Consider the following 20293-nt stretch of genomic DNA (forward strand, 5'->3'; position numbering starts at 1 on the left):
ATGCTCAACCAGCACTGTATATGCAAATCAATGCGGTTTCCTTCTTTCCTTCCCACCTGCCTTCCTGTATTACTCGATCTCTTCGGAATGGAGTGGCAATAAATCCACTTAAAACCAAGAGCTTCATCTTAACTGGAGTGTGGGTTGAGTTGTAGTTATATACGACTGTTTATATGACTGCAACTCGAGCCAGAATCTAGTTAAGAAGCATTTGGTTTTAAATGGATCTCTCTCTCTCTCTCTCTCTCTCTCTCTCAATAGATTTGGTAGGACAACCAGCCCCACCTTTAGGACGGCCTTCCCGAACCTGGCGCCGTTCAGATGTATTGGACTACAACTCCCATGATCCCAACCAACACTGGCTGGAATGACGGGAGTCCAACACATCTGGACGGGGCCCGGTTGGGCTGCTTTAGGGCAAAGTCCTACGCATGTTTAGAGAGAAAAAAGTCCTACAACTCCCATCATTCCCCATGCTGGCTGGGGAATGCTAGGGGTTGTAGGACTTTTCTCTCTCTAAACATGCATAGGATTGAGCCTTGAGGAACCTACGAAGCTTTCTTATAGTAGGTCTCGTTTAGCTCGGTTTTGCTTATGTCTACTCTGAGGGGCAGTGGCGGCCCGTGGCTCCGATGTCAGTGGGGTGATGAATCCACGCCCGGTTTCGGTCAGAACACTAAAGGAGCTATCCAAAGTGCTGAACCCATAGGGATATGGGGTAGCTCATTTAGAGTTCTGACTGGTTCTGACCTAAATCCAGAGCGGATTCACCTGCCCACTAACATCGGAGCCACCAGTCTCCACCGGCAGTAGCTTCTTCCTGCAGACGTTTTTCACATTTTCTCTGCCTGATCTTTGAAAAACAAGCAAGCGAGCAAGCAAAACAAACTGGGGACCCTACTGATTGAACCTGGACCTTCTGCATACAAAGCCTGTGCTCCCCCACTGAACTGTGGTCCCTCCAGTGGTTTTCACTAAACGATCTAGTGAACGAATTTATCAGCGAATCCAAGATTATTTTTTTTTAATGCTAAAATCCTTCGTCTAATCCTTTATAGAAAACCGGGGGGGGGGGGAACCACCACCACCACCATCACCCCGCCCATACACAGAGTTCTTATTTGCATTTCTAGCTGTTATGCAGGTTTTAATGTAAAGCGACGTTCTTCAATGAGAAATTCCGCGACGTGGAAAGGATGATCTTTTTGGAAAGTGAACTAGTAGGAGAGTGGTTGGCGTACTAATTAAGCGGAGGTGCGGGGATCACCAAAGATAGAAGTGGAAGAAGAACGAAGTTTTAATACAGACCGATAATTTGCCTGCTTCCCAGATTTTGTGTCGTCTGTAGCAGTAGTACAGCTTGGTAGTTTAGTTTTAGACTTCTGGACTTAATGGTTTTACGCGGCCCCTCTTTAGGGGGTATTCATTTAGTTCCTTCAACATATGGTAAGACAGCCCTGCTGCGTTTGGGGGCCCTTCCGCTCATTCTGCTGAATGGATCCCTGGATTTTTGCCCCAAAGTCTTGCCCTCAGGGCACCACTGATGTGCACTCCCGAGTAATGAAAAAAAAAAAGGAAGATTAAGTCATTCTGCTATCAAGAGGCCAGCTAAGCTTGACGCCGTGTTCCCCCCGCGATGACACTGTGGTTACTGGCAAGTTCTGGGGCGTTTGGCTTGACATATGCAGGCCAATGCTTACGGTGGCTCGACTCAGTAGTTAAAATAATATAACCAGCGGGGGGCGGGGCACCAGAATAATGGAAAACAATAGACACCCCCTTCGTATGGAGCCAAACACAAGCGCCGGAGAGTTAATGGAGCCACGTGTGTCCTTGTTGCAGGTGTCAGAAAACCAGCTAATCGCCAGGCGGAGAAAAAAAATGTGAATGGAAGGGGAGGGGGAGAGCGAACCTTCTAGGAATCAGAACAGAAAATAGCACAAAGCAGATCCAGTCTAAACAGCAAACTTAAGACACCCTTGATCAATGTGAAGCAGCGGAGGGACCCATCTTTCAAGCCACAAGCGACAGCAGTGGAGGCTGGTGGCTCCGATTTTGGTGGGTCAGTGAATCCATTCTGGGTTTTAGTCAGAACCAGCCAGAACGCTAACAGAGCTATGCAACAGTATAGCCTTGTACTCCCCGTTAATGAACCCAGAACAATTCCCATTCCTGGTTCTCGTTTCACAATCTTTGGTGTGCATTAGGACCTTCGCCTAACACTAAGTCGGAAAGCTGGTGGGAAATCTACTTATAATGTTTTAATTTTGTTATTATTTCATTTATATCCTGGCTTTTTTACTCTTGCAAGGAACCCAAGGAGGCGAACATGATGCTCTTCCTCCTTCTCTCCATTCTGCCCTCACAACTACCCTGTGAGGTAGGTTAAGCTGAGAGTTAGTGACTAGCCCAAAGTCCCCAGTGAGCGTCATAGCCGAGAGGGGACTAGAACCCCGACCTCCTGAGTCTCAGTCCAGCACCGTAACCACTGCACCACACTGGCTGTTAGGATCGGATAAAGGTTTAAAACTGGGGTGACTAATCCGTAGTAAGCAACCTCTGGACCAGAAAGTACCTGGGGGAAAGCAGATCCTACCTAATTTAATCAACAGACCGTCGGTGGACTAATAAGGAGTGGCTGCATTTTACGTGCTGGAGGGAAACCATCCCAAAGATGGCCAGCCGGCAGAAGAAAAGCTTGATCAATTGAGCAATTGTAACTGAGCAATTTAATGCCCGAGTTCCAGACCCACGCAGTGGGATCATTTAGCGCCAAGCCCCTCTCTCTTGAGCTCATCTCCCTTTCTTCAGTTGCTTAAAATGAGCATTATTCCAAACATATGCAATGCAATCCGTTCGGTCACACTTACAAGAGCACGCTTTAATAAGGCAATCAATCACACGCTAACAACCCGCTGCCGGCCGGTTGGAGCCGAATTGGGCTGGATGGAAAGTGGCACCTCGGAGGGGCCCGGAGACAACGGGCGTTTGCGGCTGACAAGGCAGGCAGCCTGACAGCCTGATGTGGGATGCTTTTTCTTTCTGTCCGTCCGTCAACCTATACGTGTGTGCGCGCGCGCGCACAAGGCCCATCGAAATCAAGAGCTCATACTCCCAGTTTGTGTGTGTGTAGTTGGGGGAGAGGTTACTAGAGGATGAAGCAGGGTTTTCTCATCAAGCTATAAATCCAAGATCTTGTTTGTTACTGTCCCTGCTTCCCTTTCTGCTTCATACAGAAGGGCTCTTATGCCAATGTTTATTGAATCCATTGATTTCACGAGGATTTGGCTCTCCCTTCCCCCTGATTTGCCTGACCCCCTTTGCCATCAGATCTTCCCTCTTCCCATTCTTCTTTGCACATTCTTCCACGAAGCTGTTGCCAAACACCAGCCTGGGTGTTTAAGAAAGAGAGAGAGAGAGAACCCACTTCTTGGCAAAAGGAAAATTTCATTATGAAGTAATGAGTAATTCCTCCTAGCAAAGATGTATTGTTATATCTTCCACTTCAATTTAAAGGCACAGTGGCTCAATTACGTAGAAAATACAGTCAATTAAAGGCTGCTGATTGGACACGAGGACGGATCATCGATCTTGTAGTTTCCAATATCGCTCCAGACACCTCATTTTCCCACCCTATTAACTGAAAATACGCCTGGCATTACCGCAACCTCGCAGCCTATTTACCTGTCTCAGGCAATCTCTGCCCTATATGACCGAATCGCGGGAGGAAAAGGGGGGGGGGGAAACTCACTAGCATCTCTTCTGCTACAGCAGGATCCGCCAAAGAAAGCCCATTTGGAAGGCAATGGCTCCCAGCGGGACAGTTGAGAGAGAGGATAGTGTGGTGTGTGTGGGAGTGTTTGAATGGGGGGCCGAGGAGCGGGAAGGCGCTCTCTCTCTCTCTCTCTCTCTCTCTCTCTCTTGCTGTCAAACTCCTCAGCAGATGCTCACGGAGCAGCACCCAGGATTTGTCGTTGAAATGTTAATTCAACCTCCAACATCGCCAATTCGACCCTAAAGTGACACGAAATAAACATCCTGCTTCATTTATTTTGAACCCTTCTCCGCTTGAGGTCTTTCGACAGAATGATCCTCGCCTACTCCGCTTTAATTCTCCCAGTGAAGGTACATGCCTGAGCAAATGCGATCTTGTGAAACTAAACTGTTTTTCAGGAAATCAGCTGAGCTCGCACTCCTGCGTAATAATAGTAATTGCACAAGTATGACATCTTCACGGGTTTAAAATAAAAATTAAAACCTCCTGGTGGTCATTTGGACGGGGAATCCTGCATGGCACCAATACAGCGCCAAGGGATGCGCCATGTCGAAGTCCTATTCAACTCAATGGGACTGATTTCCGAGTAGGGGTGGCCCGAACAGACCCGCACAGGATTGAGAGGTGTAACCTCCATATGACGGGTGTTTCTGTTGCAGTCGTATGCGCTTCGATGGGAGCCCTCCACAAAGCATGTATGGGATTGTGCTACAGCTACACGTTTGTAGGAAGAATTGGACCTGCGAAGAAACATTCCCGGGAAGAATTCAGCGGTCCTCGAAAGCTTGCATCCTCCTATACCAACGGGAGTTGGAAAAGTAAACATATATTTTGGTCTATTTTATTTTTTTAACGTCCAGTTCTTTGGGACTCAGGTGGCAACCGTTATGTATTGAGCACTAGTTCACAGTCCTTTTCTCTGCACTTCTATTATAATGCAGTTGTTTAGGACTGCCGACCCGCTGAATTTCCATTGGGACTTTTACAGCGACTCGGGTCCCGAGGTCCACAACTCACTTTTACCAAGTTCGATTTATGTAGAACTTAGTTCCAAGTCAGTTCACTGAAGCCCTGGCCCATCCTCCCTCCCGTTCAGACCACGAAGTTCTGGATTGCACGGAATGTTCTCTGAAGCCTGAGAAGGTCATCCGTCTAAGCTGGAGCTGGACTGATGAACATCTTCGCCGTGGACTTCAAACAGGATTTCACGTCACTGTTCTTTGAGAAAAAGAGATTTGGTTGGAAGCCAGTGGGCGATTTGGACAGACGAGGGCGGTGGGGGGAGGCCTCTACCGGAGCTAACAACTCCAAGTTAGTAACTACCCCCCCACCCCCCAAAACCCAGGCTAAGGGAAGCCATTGCCTTTCTTTCTCTATGAGACCTGTGTCATAAGATTAACTCAAACCTGTGTTCTCCTTTATTGACTCTCACAAATGGGTTGTTCCACATGTCCACGTTAAGAATTCCTGCGTAGCTTAGACAGGTAGGTAAACAGAGCTATACCGTTGGGAAGATGGTGACCAGTCTTATCTCCATTTTAATCCTAGACCTTAGATTTACACCCCAATCCTAAATGCGTTATCTCAGAACTCAGTCCTATTGATTTAATGGGATTTATTTCCAGGTAAATATGTCTAGTTTTCTAGGGTACTTTTAGTACATTTCAGGCTTATTCTGTATTATTATTTGCTTGTTTATTCGTTTATAATATATTCAGACTACCAAACAAAAATTATAATGTTCTGGATTACATAAAGGGTTCTCTCTCCCTCCCCCTCTCCCCACCCCCTTTCCTTTTAGATGGCACGTCTGTCAGAATCAACTAGAGTTTTGTTTTTGAGTGAATAGTTTATCAGCCTTTACATTTTGAAGTCCCAAGGGGTGAATCATTCTTAAATTGAAGAGCAATGTTTTGAGATGTAGGCTTATCGTTCTCTAGTCCAGAGACCAATTAGTGTAGAAACAGTGTTGCTTTACGCTTTTAACCCTTTGTACTAATGCTATAAAGAATACAACCTTCAGGGAATGAATGGGAGGGCTCACTTCTGTGTTCCCTTGACCTGGTTCATTTCAATTGGGCTTGATAACCTGGACTTTCCCAAGGATTGTGGCCAACATCTTTCTAAACAAATGTTTTCCTCTAACCAGTTTATTTGGAATTGTTAAGCCGAACTGAGTCCTAAACTGAGTCCTATCGACATAATTATGGCTAATATTCTGGTCTGCAGCAACAACATTAACATTAATTGGAAGTAAACACCGATTTCAGTAAAATTTACTTTCCACATTTATCCTTGCTTCAGTCAGGCTTAACTGATGATTTGTGGATTTGGGCTGTCGATTACTAGGCCTATGACTTCCTCGGAGATTTAACAAAAACTAGGCTAGTAAATATGTCCAAATCTCTCCCTCTCTCTCTCCGGCTCTCCCCCTTCCTCTTTTATCTCCATTACAATCAAACTGGGAATATAATTTGGAGATATAGAAGCTCCAAGAGGGGATTTTAAACTGTATTTAATAATCATAATCATAATAATACAATAATAATAGCTATACCTGGACAAAATGTAGTGAGCTTTTAAAAATGTGACTTGGTAAAAGATAACCGTGAGTGAAGTTGGGTGACTTTTTTTATTTGAAATGGCAGGTTAAATAATTGAAGGCAAGGAGAAAGTACCAGCCCAGTCTAATATGCGTGGGCTGTGGGCTGTATTTTTTTCTTATTAAATTATGGGACCTACACTTCCTGTATAATATACAAAATAACTTAAGGATCTCCAGGAACATTTCTTTCCACTTGACAAGAGGAGGATCAAATCGAAAATAAATTTATAAATACATTCAGGACTGGGAAAAGAAGCTGAGAAGGGGAACTTTTACGAATAAGGAGTGCAGAAAGTCACTCACGAAATTATAGAGACAAGTACAGGAAGATGGGGTGGGGGGAGGAGAATTTACGTTCTAAATTCAAAGGCAGCAAATCAAAAAGGTGGTGGTGGTGATGGTGTGGAAGGCAATGGGGGAACTGAAGGTGAACCAGGAAGAAGAGGAAACCGCCTTGGCTTTAATTTGCAGATCAGTGATTGTGTGAAGGAAAGAGTTCTGCTCCCTGTCACTTAATCTCTTCCCCTGGCGGCTTGTTAGCGTTTGGCAGGCACACGGTCTCTGTGCTGAGAATACTCTTGCAGCCGACGTATTCAAAAACAGAAAAAAGAAAAAGCTCGCTGCATATACATCACTTGCTAATTTCGCTGGTGTGGTCACAATTCAGCAACTGACAATGGAACGTTGTTATTTTAAAGGACAAATAGCTTTGACCCCTCTGGGCTTGCCTCTGCCAATTTCACTCTCCCAACCGCCGGCCCCGCTCCTTCCCAGTTGGCAAGACACTTCTTTCTTTAAAAGTTAAAATAAAATATTAATAAAATCTGTAGGGAAACCTGGTATTTCTGAGAGTATGGAAAAGATTTTAAAGAATGCCCACCAACATATATCATGTACCAGTTGAACGTTGTTATTTTGTTGTTCTTTCAGTCAATGCGTTTAAAAAACCAAAACCAAAAATAACAGGATTGACACTCTTAAACTGCGAATCCACAAAGGCCCTTCACTCTTTCTTTTTAATCTGGCAAAGAATAAAACTTTACTTTCATCAGGCATACATTTTTGTTTTGTTAGGATCGACAACTTCTTCTTTTCAAGTATTTTCCTTTTAGTCACATACAAGATTATGCATAAGCTATTTATGCCGTGGTTGGTGGGCATCCTGCCCCCCCCCCCCCTTAGGCTGCAGACAAGTCTTTCGGAGACAAAAGTTCTACCTTCCTTCCTTCATAGGTGCGTTCTTGGCAAAGTCCCCCACCTATCGCTTCCAAATTCACTAGTATTCTTCCATGGATTGCACGGAATGGAGATCCTTCTTTCATTTATCTGTTCATTTATTTGAGTTTCCTCCCCCACCCCCACCCCCACCCCCACCCCACATTGAAACGTTCCATTGGTGTCCACCTAATGTAATTAAATAAAGGCGGGATGGATGTTTTTGACCGGCTGGGGGGGAGCGGGGGCGGGGGAGGAAGGGAAACCTGAGATGAACCTTTTATCTGGTCAAGGGGACTTCTTCCCGCTGATCCAGGGAAACCGAGGAAGCCTTGCTCAGCACCGAGGGCGTAAAGGTGAGAAAAGAGTCCGTCCTGGTGGTGGCCGAGCAGGTAAAGTCCGATCCCGAAGGCCTCTGGGGCAGCCCGTTGGCCTGGCTCCCGTGACAAGCCAGGCAGGAGCACGGGCTGCCCCCGGCGCCGCTCAGTCCGTGGGTGGGCCCGGCATAGAGGGACGGGTGTCGGAAGGCGCACAGCAGTTCCGGCCTGGGGTACGGGTGGGACAGGACCCGGAAGGTGTCCAGCGGTCTCAGGGGGGAGCTGAAGGGGGCGGCGGCGGCAGAGGCCGAGGTGGCGCCCAGGCCCATGTGGGAATAGTAAGGAAGGGGCAGGTGGGACGGGAAGGGGTAGGGCAGGTTGCCCGTGGCCGCCGCGTGGCTCATCATGTAGGTGTAAAAAGCCGGGTCTGCCGGATGGGGCCAAGTCATGGCCAAGCGCTGCCTCTTGTCCTTCATGCGCCGGTTCTGGAACCACACCTGGGAGGGACAGACAGAAGAACCACAGGAAGCTCTTAACATCCCCGGAGGAGGCGAATGACCGCAACCCTGAGGCACCCGGTCCCCCCTCAAGGAAGGCTGCAGGCCGATGCCGCTTTCTTGGAGTACGGCAACTCCTAGAACGCGGCGGAACGGACGCCTCAGCCGAGGAGCCCGGAGCGCCGGCATCCTCAGCGCCCGCCAGACTCCTGCTTGCCGAAGTACGACAAGGCGATCTGGCCGCGGACAGTAGGAAGCAACGATATATCCCGTGTCCCTGCGGCCTTCAGCAGAGTACACAGTGCCTTCCAATCCATCCATTTAAAGGAACAAAATTTACCACACGATGTTCGTTGGTCTTCAAACAAACAAGCAAACAAACAAAACAAAAGAAATCTACCTGCTGGGTTTACATAATCGTCACTGAAACCTGGAGGGACAGGTAGCCCGGCTGTTTGGTTTTTTTTTTCTCTCTCTCTCGTAGCCTATATATCTGAATATAAATCAAATGAATAAAGTGTGTGTGTGTGTGTGTGTGTGTGGTGTCTCGTGAGTGTGGCCAACAACGTCCAACAAGACCTGGCAATATTAAGATGACAGCAACACTGGAAGTTCACCTTCAGGTCAGGGGAATGATCTTGCTCAGATTTCTCCTCCAGAAATGCACTTTTGTGCAACTTCTATTCATTTCAATAAGATTTGAGAAGAGTAGTTTCTCTCTCTCTTGTCCTTCTCTACTCTCTCTCTCTCTCTTGTCCCGTAGGCCTCCACATTACCCAGGAAGGACCTCCCTTCCTCCCTCCCTTACTAGACATCTACATGGAGTGCCAGGGCAGGATGATGACTTATTATTTCAAGGTTCAGAATTGCTTCTCGGTTGCATCCCCTCTGTCTTTCCTATCTTGTCCACTTTTCAGTCTTTACATGTTTCCAGTATGTTTGAAAGAATCCTTGACTATAAAATGGGTGTATTCCATATCCCACTAAAATTAATGGGAGATTAACCCCTTCCAAAAGAAACCAAGCTGAATCCTTGACAGCCTTTGGTGTGTGGAATTTCTTTTATGCTAATAGCTGCATTGGAAAATAGTCTGTAATATCTAGATCGTGTGTTTCAGTTTATAAGGATTGCACACACAGGCCATCTCTCAGCAGATGAAGGCAGGGGACGTGTGTAGTGAAATCCTGTAGACTTTACGCAGAAAGAAGTCCCACTGAGTTCAAAGGGGATCACTCCCAAGTAAGTATGCATAGGGTGCAGCCAAAAACTGCTTTCTCTGTGTAATAGAGAGTTTACTCTCTGTGTAATAGAGAGTTAGAAACTCTCTATTTCTAATAGAGAGTTTGATCCAGACGCCATTTAAACCACAATGCGTCTATTCCAGCCTGTGTAATCCGGTTGAAGTCAAAAGGGCTGACGATGCCATTCTAAATGCATTTACTTGGGAATAAATGCCACTGATTTCCATGGACAGAATTGCAAGTAGGCCTGTTGGTCCGGGGGGAGGGGGATCCAAAACGGAGCAGTGAGCTCACGCGGTCCGGAGGTTGCTCAGGACGTTGTGAGGTGTTGCTTGATCGTCCTTAAGGCTTTATGCTATTTTGGATTGATTTCACTGACACTGGCTCCCAAATAAGTGGTTTAGGCTACAATCCTATATAAACCTTTCACCTGGGAGCAAGGCTCATCCAACTAAATGGGGCTTACTTCTGAGTAGAAACATATAGGACTGCATTGTCAGGATCGCACTTCTCCCAAGTACACAAGAACACGCCCCATTGGCTACGTATCGAGTGACCAGAGCAGGTTTCGCCCTCTGGTCGCGTAATCAACGATTTACGAATGCAGAGTAGGATCCCCACTTCGCAAGCGCCGAAAGGGTGAAAGGAAACCGCAGTAAAGCCGCCATCCTTGTGACCACTTAAGCGTAGCCAAAGGGTTTGAAGGGGGGGGGGGGTGACCGCCCTGCCTTAATAAGCGCTCCTGAGTAGGCGATGGAGTAGGATGGAAGGGCCTGCGAGTTGTCATTGGCTGCAGTCTTTGCGCCAGGCCAGTGCCGGAAGTCTGCAGCTAGGTCATTTCAGATCCTGGACTTCTGGCGGTGGGTGGGTTTTAGACGGCCATGTGTAATATTTCAGTTGTGAAGCACACAACTCACATTTCTCTTTTCCTCCTCCCACTCCAGCCTTCCCATGATTTACAACTGCTTTTACATTCCTGATACGTTAGAACAGGAGCAAAACTGTTTGCCAACCCTGATCATTGTTTTTTTTTAAAATTATTATTATTATTATTATTATTATTGATGGTGGTGATAATAATAATAATACTCTGCACGTGCAGTTTTGCATTTTAGATACACTTAAACCAGAGCACCTTCACGACTACAGGAATAAACCAGAGTTTGCTTCTGCGGCCCTGACGCCCTCACCACCTGACACGCCCTGGCAGAGAATTTGGGAACCCCGCCCGCCCCACTGGGCTGCGGGGGGGGGGGAGCTTGCACCTGGCCCCAAGGTCCAAGCCTAGCTGCACCACTGCAGGGAAGCGTTCTGCTTCTATGTAGCGCGCAGGAATGGGATGTGGTGGCCGTGGATGGGATGGTGGGAGTTACCTTGTGCTAATCCGAACCTGGAGCTTGCGAACGTACCTTGATGGTGGTTTCTGGTAGGTTTAAGGCGGCCGCCAGTTCGCATCTCCTGGGTCTCGACACGTAATTCTCCCGGTAGAACTCTTTCTCGAGCCTAGCGATCTGTTCCCGGGTAAAGGCCGTCCGGTAGCGGCGCATCTGATCGCTGGCGCTGCAGGAGAGCGACCCTTGGGAGCCCCCGCCGACGCCCGCACCGCCCTTGGGGGGATCGCCGCCGCTGCTGGGGCTGCCTGCTGACGTCTCCGAGCACTGTCCTGGAAAGGGAAGGCGAGAGGGAGACATCCAGAGAGAGAAAGACAGTTCGCTTTCCCCAGCCTACCCCCACCCCCATCCCACCGTACTGAAGCCCCACTGAACTGGCATCAAGTGGAGAGTGGATGCGTACAGATAGGCATCCGCCTCGAGCTCCATTTTCTTGGCGGAAAGGCGGGGTACAAATCAAAATAATAAAGAAATACAGATAAAAAGAGCCCATTTTTCTGTTGGTTACTTGGTGGCATGGAGAGAGCTGGACTACAGGCCCCATCCACAGATCTAGTGCTGCTCGGATTTAAATAGATTTACAATCCCGTCCTGGGCATCTTTACTCGAAAGTACATCCTATTAATTTCAGTGGGATGTATTAGCAACTGACGCTGCCGTCTTATGCACGCTTACTTGAGCCTGAGTCCCACTGAACTCCGTGTGATTTACTTCCGAGTAAGCATCCCTAGTTCTCGGGTTGTCTGTATGATTGGGTTGCATCAGATTTGGTCTTCCGCTTACTTGTGTGGGGAAAACTGTGGGGCTTTTTCTCCCACACTTGGAAGTGAGGTCTGCTGAAGTAAGAGGAAAAGGCACACCTCGGAAGTAAGGGCGCTTAGGCCCGTGAAATCAGTAAAATGTCCTTTCAAGCCAGGTAGTCAGGTATGACCACGGAATGCATTTAGGAACAGAATGCCAATCTCGAGTTGTTGTTTTCTCCTTTTGCCAAGATTGCAATCCTATGCACATTTACCAGAGAGTAAGCCCTATTAACTGTAACGAGACTTACTTCGAGTAAACGGGTTTAAGATTGCGCTACATGAAGGTTTCCTTGGAATGTAAGTTCACTCGAAGTAGCCAACCGCATTTCATTGTCTGTTTAGCATCAGGATATAAGGTCGGAATCCCCCATCCCACCCCCTGAAATCGTTTACACTGGAATCCACTGGACATATGGCCAAATAACGCTCCTATTGCCGGGCACATTTATTGGTAAATCATTCCCGTTTATTTCTATGGGATTGAACTGAAGTCAGTGGGCTTCCGATCGCAAGCCCAGGCGTGTGTAGAGCTGAGGAATGCACACCGGCTTCCTTCAAACGCTTCAGCATCCCAGGGCTGGTCCTTGAACAGACGCAGAAAGTAAGGAGAGATTTTCCTTGGACTCATTTTTGCCAGCACCTGCGGCTGAAAGGAATTGGGAGGAGGGAAGTAAGAATCAGAGGCCTGTCCATCTCCAGGCTCCTTTGAAAGCAAACAAACACCTACTGGAGAAGAGAAACATTTTTAGTCTCTTTCTCCCTCCCTCCCTCCCCCAACCCCCCCACCCCCCACCCCCATCATCTGGCATCTGATCACTCAGGTGGACTGGAATCCACGGAAGTTTATGCTACAATAAATTTCTTAGCCTTTAAGGTGCCCACCGGCTCTTTGTTGTTTTTGCTGCTACAGACCAACGCGACTAGTCCTCTGGGAATATCTCTCTGTTTCTCCCCCCCCACCCACACACACACACACACACACGGTGGAATGTAATTTCTTCAGTACAACGGGAATAGGATAAAGATGTTAAGAAGCATCGCTGACACCATCCGGTGAGATTTCCTTTCCTACTGTACAAAAGAGAAAGGTCGATCTTAGCATCCAGCTCTTAGGCCTCGTGTGTGTGTGTGTGTGTGTGGCGGGGGTACTTGCCACTGCACTGACCAAGAACCCGCCAGTGGCTTGTCCCGGATTGCTCTTCTTGGCCAGGTTATACATGATAATAGCGAGTGGGGAGCGAGGACAGAAATGCCAGGGGGCATTTGGAGGGTTCACCCTCCTTGTGGGATGGGAAGATGCATTTATTTATTTATTTCCCCACCCCACCTCTTCTTCCTTCTGACAATCGAGATGAAAGAACACCCCTAGGCCAAAACAGGAGGTTTTTGCTCTGGCCAACACTTTCCCAGAAGAAGTTTAGGGCTCTGGGGTTGAGGAGGGGGAGTGGTAGTGTTGCTGGTGGGAGGGGATGAGAAAAGGCCCGTCGTTTCGGCGTTTGGCTTTCAAATGCATCCAGTTCTCATTGTGCCTGAATGAGACCAAAGGCAATTGAAGCCCTGTGACCACTTCCGAGCTGGCGCCAGCGAGACAGGGAAGTGACAAGGCAATTGGGACCTCGAACCAACTTGCAAACAGGACCCCTTCGCTCTGCCCTGGTGGGGGCGGGGGGGAGGGAGCTAGAGACAGCCGGGGCGGTCTGAGGAGATTTTACGGTCTTTTTTGGGGGGAGACTTCCGTGCTCATCCAGGCACGTTGCAGCCGTGCTAGGGGAAACTCACCCCCCCTCCCCCCAACCGGCAACTGGCAAGCCTCTGGCCAGCAGGAGGGCGGATTTCTTTTGATCTTGGCACAATCCAGGGAAGCTCGACTTCTTTCCCCTCCTTGGGACCGGGAAGGGGGCAGGGAGCCCATCCTGGGTGGGTAGAGGAAGCGATGAGGGGGTGCTCTGCACTGGAACAGGAAAAGCTTCTGGGGGAATTCATTACAAATAAACGTCTGGGCTGCTGGGAATGAAATCTGCAAAGATCCTAATTCTCTGTTGCAGCAGCCGAGGATGCGATTTCATGTCCCCTATTAACACGTCGTTAGACTTCAAAGCGGGAGATGTGTGGGGTTATTGCAGATGTCTCTCTGCGGGCAATTAGAGATAGAAGGAGCCCAAGCGCCGCGGCTCTATGGATCCGGGGGGGGGGGGGATTAAGAGGGGAGGCGGAGGGCGGGGGGGGAGAACACAAAATGAAACAGAGGCCGCGATCTTCAAGACACTTGAGCCGGATGGGATGTATGGAGGCTGCCTTGTCTCCAGCCCCAGAGGCCAGCGCTTCCTTGCTTTGGGGATCCAGTGGAAAATCAGACCCAGCCTCATGGGTCCCAGCCCCCGGGCACCCCGCTGGCTGGCAGGGACTCGTGCTAATCCCCTCCAGGGCAGGTGGGATCTCCCACCCTGGGAGGCAAGCTGGCCGGCGCCTGCCTGAGCCCGGGAGCTGGAGAGGGCGGGGGAGGGGAGGGGAGGGGAGGGGAGGGAGAGGGGGTTACCTTGGCTGTGCTGGTGGTATTCTGCGTTGGCCGTGGCGCATTCCGGGGTGCAGCTCACCTCGATTTCCTCATAGAAATCCGACTCGGTGTCCGAGCTGCTCTGCTGGCCTTTGCTGGAGGAGAGGCGGTGGAGTGGGGGCTGTTGGCCGGCAGAGAGGAGCGCCGCCGCAGCCGAGCGGTTCTCCGGGACCGTCCCTGTCCCCGGTAACACTTCCACCTCCTCCTGCTCTTCCTCTTCGTCTTCCTCCTCTTCCACCCTTCCTCCTCCTCCTCCTCTTCCTCCTCTTTCTCGGGAGGGCAAAGGGCCCGATCTAGGGCTCAGGCAGCCCCTGTGAATCATCTTGTCCTGCGCCTCTTGGCCGGGGCTTCCCACTGTCTCTGCCAAAGTGGATGCCCTCTTGCCTGCCAGAGGGCCGAGCTGACCTCCTTCCAGAAACATCACCATCTCCTTCCTGGTTTCCATTGTGCTTGTCTTTTAAATAAAATCCAGATTCTCCCTCTCTCCCCCACCCCACCCCACCCCCACCCCCATCCACCCTCTTGCGCCTTCTGTCCCCCCCCCTTCCCTTCCCCTCCCCTCCCCTCCCAGCAGACCTCTGCTGCCAATGCAGAGAGGAGCCGCGGCGTGAGCCGGGGGGTGACCTTGTGATGCGAGCGCTCCAGTGTGCAGCGCCGGCTCTGGGAGGGATCTCACCATTGCCCTCTTCTTTCTAAAGCTGTCATCCCTTAATGGTGCAATCGTCATTACAGTACCTCTGGTGACGCCACTCGCTAGATTGCCGGGGGATAAATAGAAACGTCTGCCGGCGAGAAAGATGAAAGGAAGAGCCGGAGCGAAGAGTTAAAGGGGCGGCGGGGGGCGGGCGGCGGGGGCTCTTCGGGTGGGGGAGCGGGAGAGATGCACCAGGTGTAACGAGCGCTTGCGAAGGATGCGAGGGGCAAGTGTGAGAAAAGGGAGATGCGGAGTGAATTCAACTGCAAACGAGCGTCCTTTGAGTTCCTCAGTAGGAGAGTTAAGTAACCTTCCGATTTTATTTTCAGCTTTTTTGGTGTTTTGTTTTTTAAACAACTAGAACTTTGATCCACAAGGGAGGAGAAAATTCAGAGCTACATTTCCCCAAAAAGACACCTTACGAATTCCTTCTCCTTCCAGTCTATTATTTATGGTTTCTTCTTTGCTATGGTTGCCTTCAAAGTTGCACTTGCAAGAACTACTAGATTGAAAAAGCATTCATGAAAATTGGGCTACTTCTTGTGATTAAGGGTCTCTCCCCCCCCCCTTCCTTTTTATATAACACAAAATGTGATTTCAAGTCTTTGGGCCATCTCGTTTAAATTCTGGAATTAGTAGCAATAGTGATAGTAAGACAGGAGGACAGCTTGACTGATATCCTAACTACCTCCATTTCTTATTGTTCCTAATGATAATTCATTTCAAACAAGCACTTATATATAATTCTTCCCTTTTCCCTCCACAGGAAGGAAAGCTACCAAAAGATGATTTATAAGATTCAACCAGACAGAAATAATCAAGGGACTGGTTCCTCATTGGAAACGACACATTTCAATCTACAAGGCAGCTATTTGTAGAATACAACCAGCAATATTTTGTAGATATTTATCTCGCATGTATGCACAAACTTCTTTAACATACAAAATCATTTTATTTATTAATTTATTGCTTTACAGGTAGGAAATTTATTTATTAAATAATCATATAACATCAAATGACAATTTAACCTTCCTTTGTAACTAGGTTGTTCTTATTTTCAAAGGATGTCGATGGCATTCAACCTTCAGCCAATAACGTTTCCAGTCCGGTAAAGAATTTATGAGGATTTTTAAGGGGTTTTGTAGAGCACAAAAGAGAAGCAAAACAACAAAGACAGAGGCAAGTACACCCCACCCCCTAATAATAGCGGGAGTAAGGGTTGGGATGAAGGGGGTAAGTGGGAGTTATGGGTCAGTGTAAATAAGTAAACAAGCAAGCAAGTAAACAAAACAAAGATCTGTTTCCATTACAAAGATCAACGGGTTATTTCTGGGGACTTTAAAACACCTTATGCTGAGGATCTGAATGGACAGAAGCATTGTAAGTAGAACATTTACTTACTGTAAAGGGATTATGGTCTGATTAGTCCAAGTCTTCAGATATGTTCCTAGTATCCATTCAACGGCTCAGTAAGACTACCTATTTGTATTTAGGGGGATGCAATCTACTGCCATTAAAATAATAATAATAATAATAATAATAATAATAATAATAAAATGTTTGGCACTGACCTCAATGAGGCTTGGACTCTTCCCTTGCTGGAGTACCCTAAACACGCTCATAGTGCAATCCTATACATGTCTACTGAGAATCCTCATTAACGTCAATGGGACTTACTCCCAGGTAAATCTATACAGGATTGGAGCCAGACTTGGAAGAAAGGGGGAAAAGACATGAAGTAATGTCTTTAGGATCGGGGTGCCGATTCGAAGACACTGGGACTACTCGTTAAACGCAAATCATAGGAACACAGCGTCAGGGGAAAAAACCCGGATTCAATACAAATAATTTGTTTCGAGTGGACTGTGGATCTAGTTGGTGTAACTATGAAGAGCAATAATAAACCAATCTCCAGAATACTTAAGAGTGAAGTAGTCTGAATTCTGCTAACATCCCGATTCAAGAAGAAAGTCCGATTCAAATTAAGGGCGAGAGTAAATACGTTTATCCAGAAGTCAGCCTCACTGCCTGCAATGGGCTGGATCCCGAATTAGTCGTACTATTTTATTTATTACATATCTGCACCTCACAGTAATCGAAGCTCTCTGAAATCAGTGGGACTTAAGTTAGTCATGACACGAAAGAATGTCTTTAGGATCATGTCATGATCATGCCATCCCGAATTAATCATACTTTGAGTCGACCCATTGAAATCCTTGTGAATTAAGTTTGTCCCCACCGGTTTCAATGGGTTTGCTCCAAGCATGACTAAATCGGGATTCAAACCTTTAGACTTGAATATAGGCTTAAAAGGGCGGTTGGTGGCTGTACTACCAGTTGCATTGTCATTCTTTTTATTTGCGACTGACAAAACTTGGGCAGCTCTAAGTCCTCCGTGGAGGACAAATCCAGGTGGCGACGGTTCAGAACAGTGGCCGCCGCGCTACCTCTTCTTCTTTGCCTCGTCTTCCAGAAATCCAGCAGAACTAGAAGCGCTCCCCCGGCGCTCTCCCCGCTGCTGGTACACCATCTGGATAGGGCGAGAGGAGGGGTCTCTTATGACCGGGGTCCTCCGCCCCTCCAGTCACGCACGGGAGAAGGAAGTGAGTTGCTGAACCTTGGAGTCCCTGGGCTGTTCAGAAGCCTCCGACTGGGGAAGAAGGAAAGATCGAGCAGGACACGGTCACCCTGGCTTCTCCCAGAAGCTGGCAAACCAAACCAAGTTGGCAAGCAAGTCACAGCTTCTCTTGGAAAGGACCGTGGAGAGGGAGTGTGCTTGCCTTCCCTATTCGCAGCTCAGAGCTGAAGAGGACGAGTGAATTCGGAGCCTAATGAATGCCCAGGGGCCTTGGCGAACGGACGCGCTCATTTGTCTGTAGCGAGGTGGCATCGGCTTTGTTAGGGGGGGGGGGGGTCCTTTACGAGGCTTCCTTGTTTGTTTTCTTCCCAGGGCGCATACTTAAGACTAGTCCATGAGGGTTTACTAGCCCTTCACCTCCTTTAGCCCAGGGGTGGGCAGACTTCAGGCTTGAAGGATCTACTCTGCGGGGGTGGGGGTCGGGTGTTTCTTTTTACTAGAACCGAGATACTCATCAACCGGAGTTTGGTACTTAGATAAAATACATTCTGAGCCCAGGACTTTGTTCCGAGTACCAGAATTGAGAGGCACTCACAGTCCTTCCCCACAAAAAACAAAAAAACACCCACCACTCGTCGTTAGCCCTGCAAGCTTTCTTCACTTCAGCAGTATAACAGGGTGGGAGCCTGGAGTGGTTTTGTTGCTGCTATTGTTAAATAATTGGGAATCGGACGGAAATCCTTGCTGATCTTCTGCAAATCAGCCAGAGATCTACCAGTATATCTAGGTCGACTTTCTTCCCCTTCTGCTTTAGCCAATGGATGCTAGTGGTATTGGCATGAACCGTGTGCTCTCTTCTTTCCCTCATGCTTGAAATCTGCCTTAATCATACCAAGAAACCGGGGCAGGAGTTATTCCGGGTTCATTAACCAGGAACGTTGTATATGACTGACTTCATAACCAGGGGATGTTAAAGACTAGACGATTCCCCACCACCGCCTTCAATATATGCAGTTTATTTTTCGGTTAATTCATTTATCTGTGGCTGTAGTCTGCATTATTCCAGAGAAAGGCGCTCAGGACGGATTACAACATGGTCCTGTAAAAAATAGTGAAATAAAATACTGCCAATTAAAATTAACCTCGCCACTCAGTACCTGTGATCTCAGGCATGGTGGCCGTTGAGATCGACAGCTCCATCCCAACCTCGGTCCAGCCATGTGTAAATAAAATGTGCACTTCAGCTGCTTTGAAATGTGCAATGAGAATGGCCTCCTGTTGTTATGTTAAAGCTTTTTCATCTGCAGTATAATACCTCTGGTGGATCTTGATAATTGCAGAGAAGGGGAAGCAACGCCTAATGATAGCAGGTAGGGCTCTTCTAAGAAGTTTGCGAATTGGCAGTTCCATCCCTCTCGAGCAGCAATCTATGACCCATTAGCAGCATGATTTTAACCAGATCTGCTCCCTGACCCCGGTGGATTTACGTTATATGGTGAGATTAAGTGACTTGATAAGCCTCCTGTGCCCCAGATCCTATCCTGATTGCCGACTTGAAGTGGTTGTCGAAACGAAAGTGTCACTCCCTGTAAAATACTGGGGAAGATCAAACCCTGGCAGAGCTAGCCTTGACCTGGGCCCACGCCAACTGCTGAAGCGGAAGAGTCCCATTGCGAGTCTATGCATGGTCTAGGACAGGCTTGTGTTTTTTAAGCAGGGGATAGGGATGGCAAGGGACCCTTCAAGTTGGAGATGACGATTGTCACCTTTGCTTTTGTGAAATGCAATCCTCGGCAAGTCCATTCAGATCTAAGCCCCACTGAGCTCAGTTGGACTTGCTCCCAGGGAAGTGTGCACAGGAGAGCGCATCCTCAGTCCACATCATTTGCCACATCTCTGCACTCACTCCCTGCGCTTCTCCATGCCCTTGTGAGAGCCCACGCTTTGCATCGACAGGCGATTTAACTGAACTGGAAGCAACTGAAAATACCCCTTTCCTGCTGTGGCTAATGTTGATCACAGATCTACACGGAAAACGTACAGGGGCAGAAGCCCTGTTCGGTATGTTGCAGCAAAAGCAACACTAGGGTCTTGGCTGTGCCTTAATGGCTAACAAATGTGTTATGGCATAAGTTTTCCTGGACTAGAGTCCACTTCATCATCAGATAAATGAAGGGTTATCCTAAGTTGCAGGTGTGCGTGCGTGTATACACACACACACACACACACACACACAACTCATGGAGGGAGATTGTAAACGGTGAGGTCAGAGGAAAAAGAAATGCAGAATGTACATACATGTGTATTTATTGAAGTTGTATCTTATCTTTTCGCCAAGGAGTACAGGACACCGCACACGGAGCTGAGTGTGTTGGCCCCTTTTATCCTCATCACAATCCTCTGAGGTCCGTTAGAGTGAAAGGTAGTGATGGGACCAAGGTATTTATTCATTAACATCCATCGAACTTGAAAATAAACACAGGCAGGTGTAAAACTCCCCATTTCATATGTCAAGACGGTTGCTCATCTTATCCCACGAGCAAAGCTTTCACGCATGATGCCTGCCATCATCCAAAGGGAAGGACAACCCAAAGAGCCACGAGTCATCGTAAGCCTAAGCCT

General features: G+C 48.1%; 1 protein-coding gene across 1 annotated transcript; it reads right to left on the reverse strand.

Moving 5' to 3' along the window:
• Positions 1-7875: 7875 nt before the first annotated feature.
• EVX1 (even-skipped homeobox 1) lies at positions 7876-15078 on the reverse strand. The gene is made up of 3 exons (XM_084860444.1): positions 14382-15078; positions 11061-11314; positions 7876-8409 (listed from the first exon to the last, which is right to left on the reverse strand). Exons 1-3 carry the CDS (start codon positions 14842-14844, stop codon positions 7876-7878), a joined length of 1251 nt encoding a protein of 416 aa, XP_084716570.1. The 5' UTR covers positions 14845-15078.
• Between the last annotated feature and the right edge of the window lie 5215 nt (positions 15079-20293).

This window comes from Heloderma suspectum, chromosome 5, assembly GCF_057233095.1.
Source record: "Heloderma suspectum isolate Gila_16-S chromosome 5, 16-S_ref, whole genome shotgun sequence".
NCBI lineage: Eukaryota > Metazoa > Chordata > Lepidosauria > Squamata > Helodermatidae > Heloderma > Heloderma suspectum.

Bases quoted from the DNA above. Each gene is read 5' to 3' on its own strand.
- EVX1 (XM_084860444.1), bottom strand. From the start codon at position 14,844: ATGGAAACCAGGAAGGAGATGGTGATGTTTCTGGAAGGAGGTCAGCTC. The intron at 11,315-14,381 runs GTAACCCCCTCT...TTCCCTTTCCAG, and splicing joins ATACCACCAGCACAGCCAAG to GACAGTGCTCGGAGACGTCA. The intron at 8,410-11,060 runs GTACGTTCGCAA...TGTCCCTCCCAG, and splicing joins TACCAGAAACCACCATCAAG to GTGTGGTTCCAGAACCGGCG.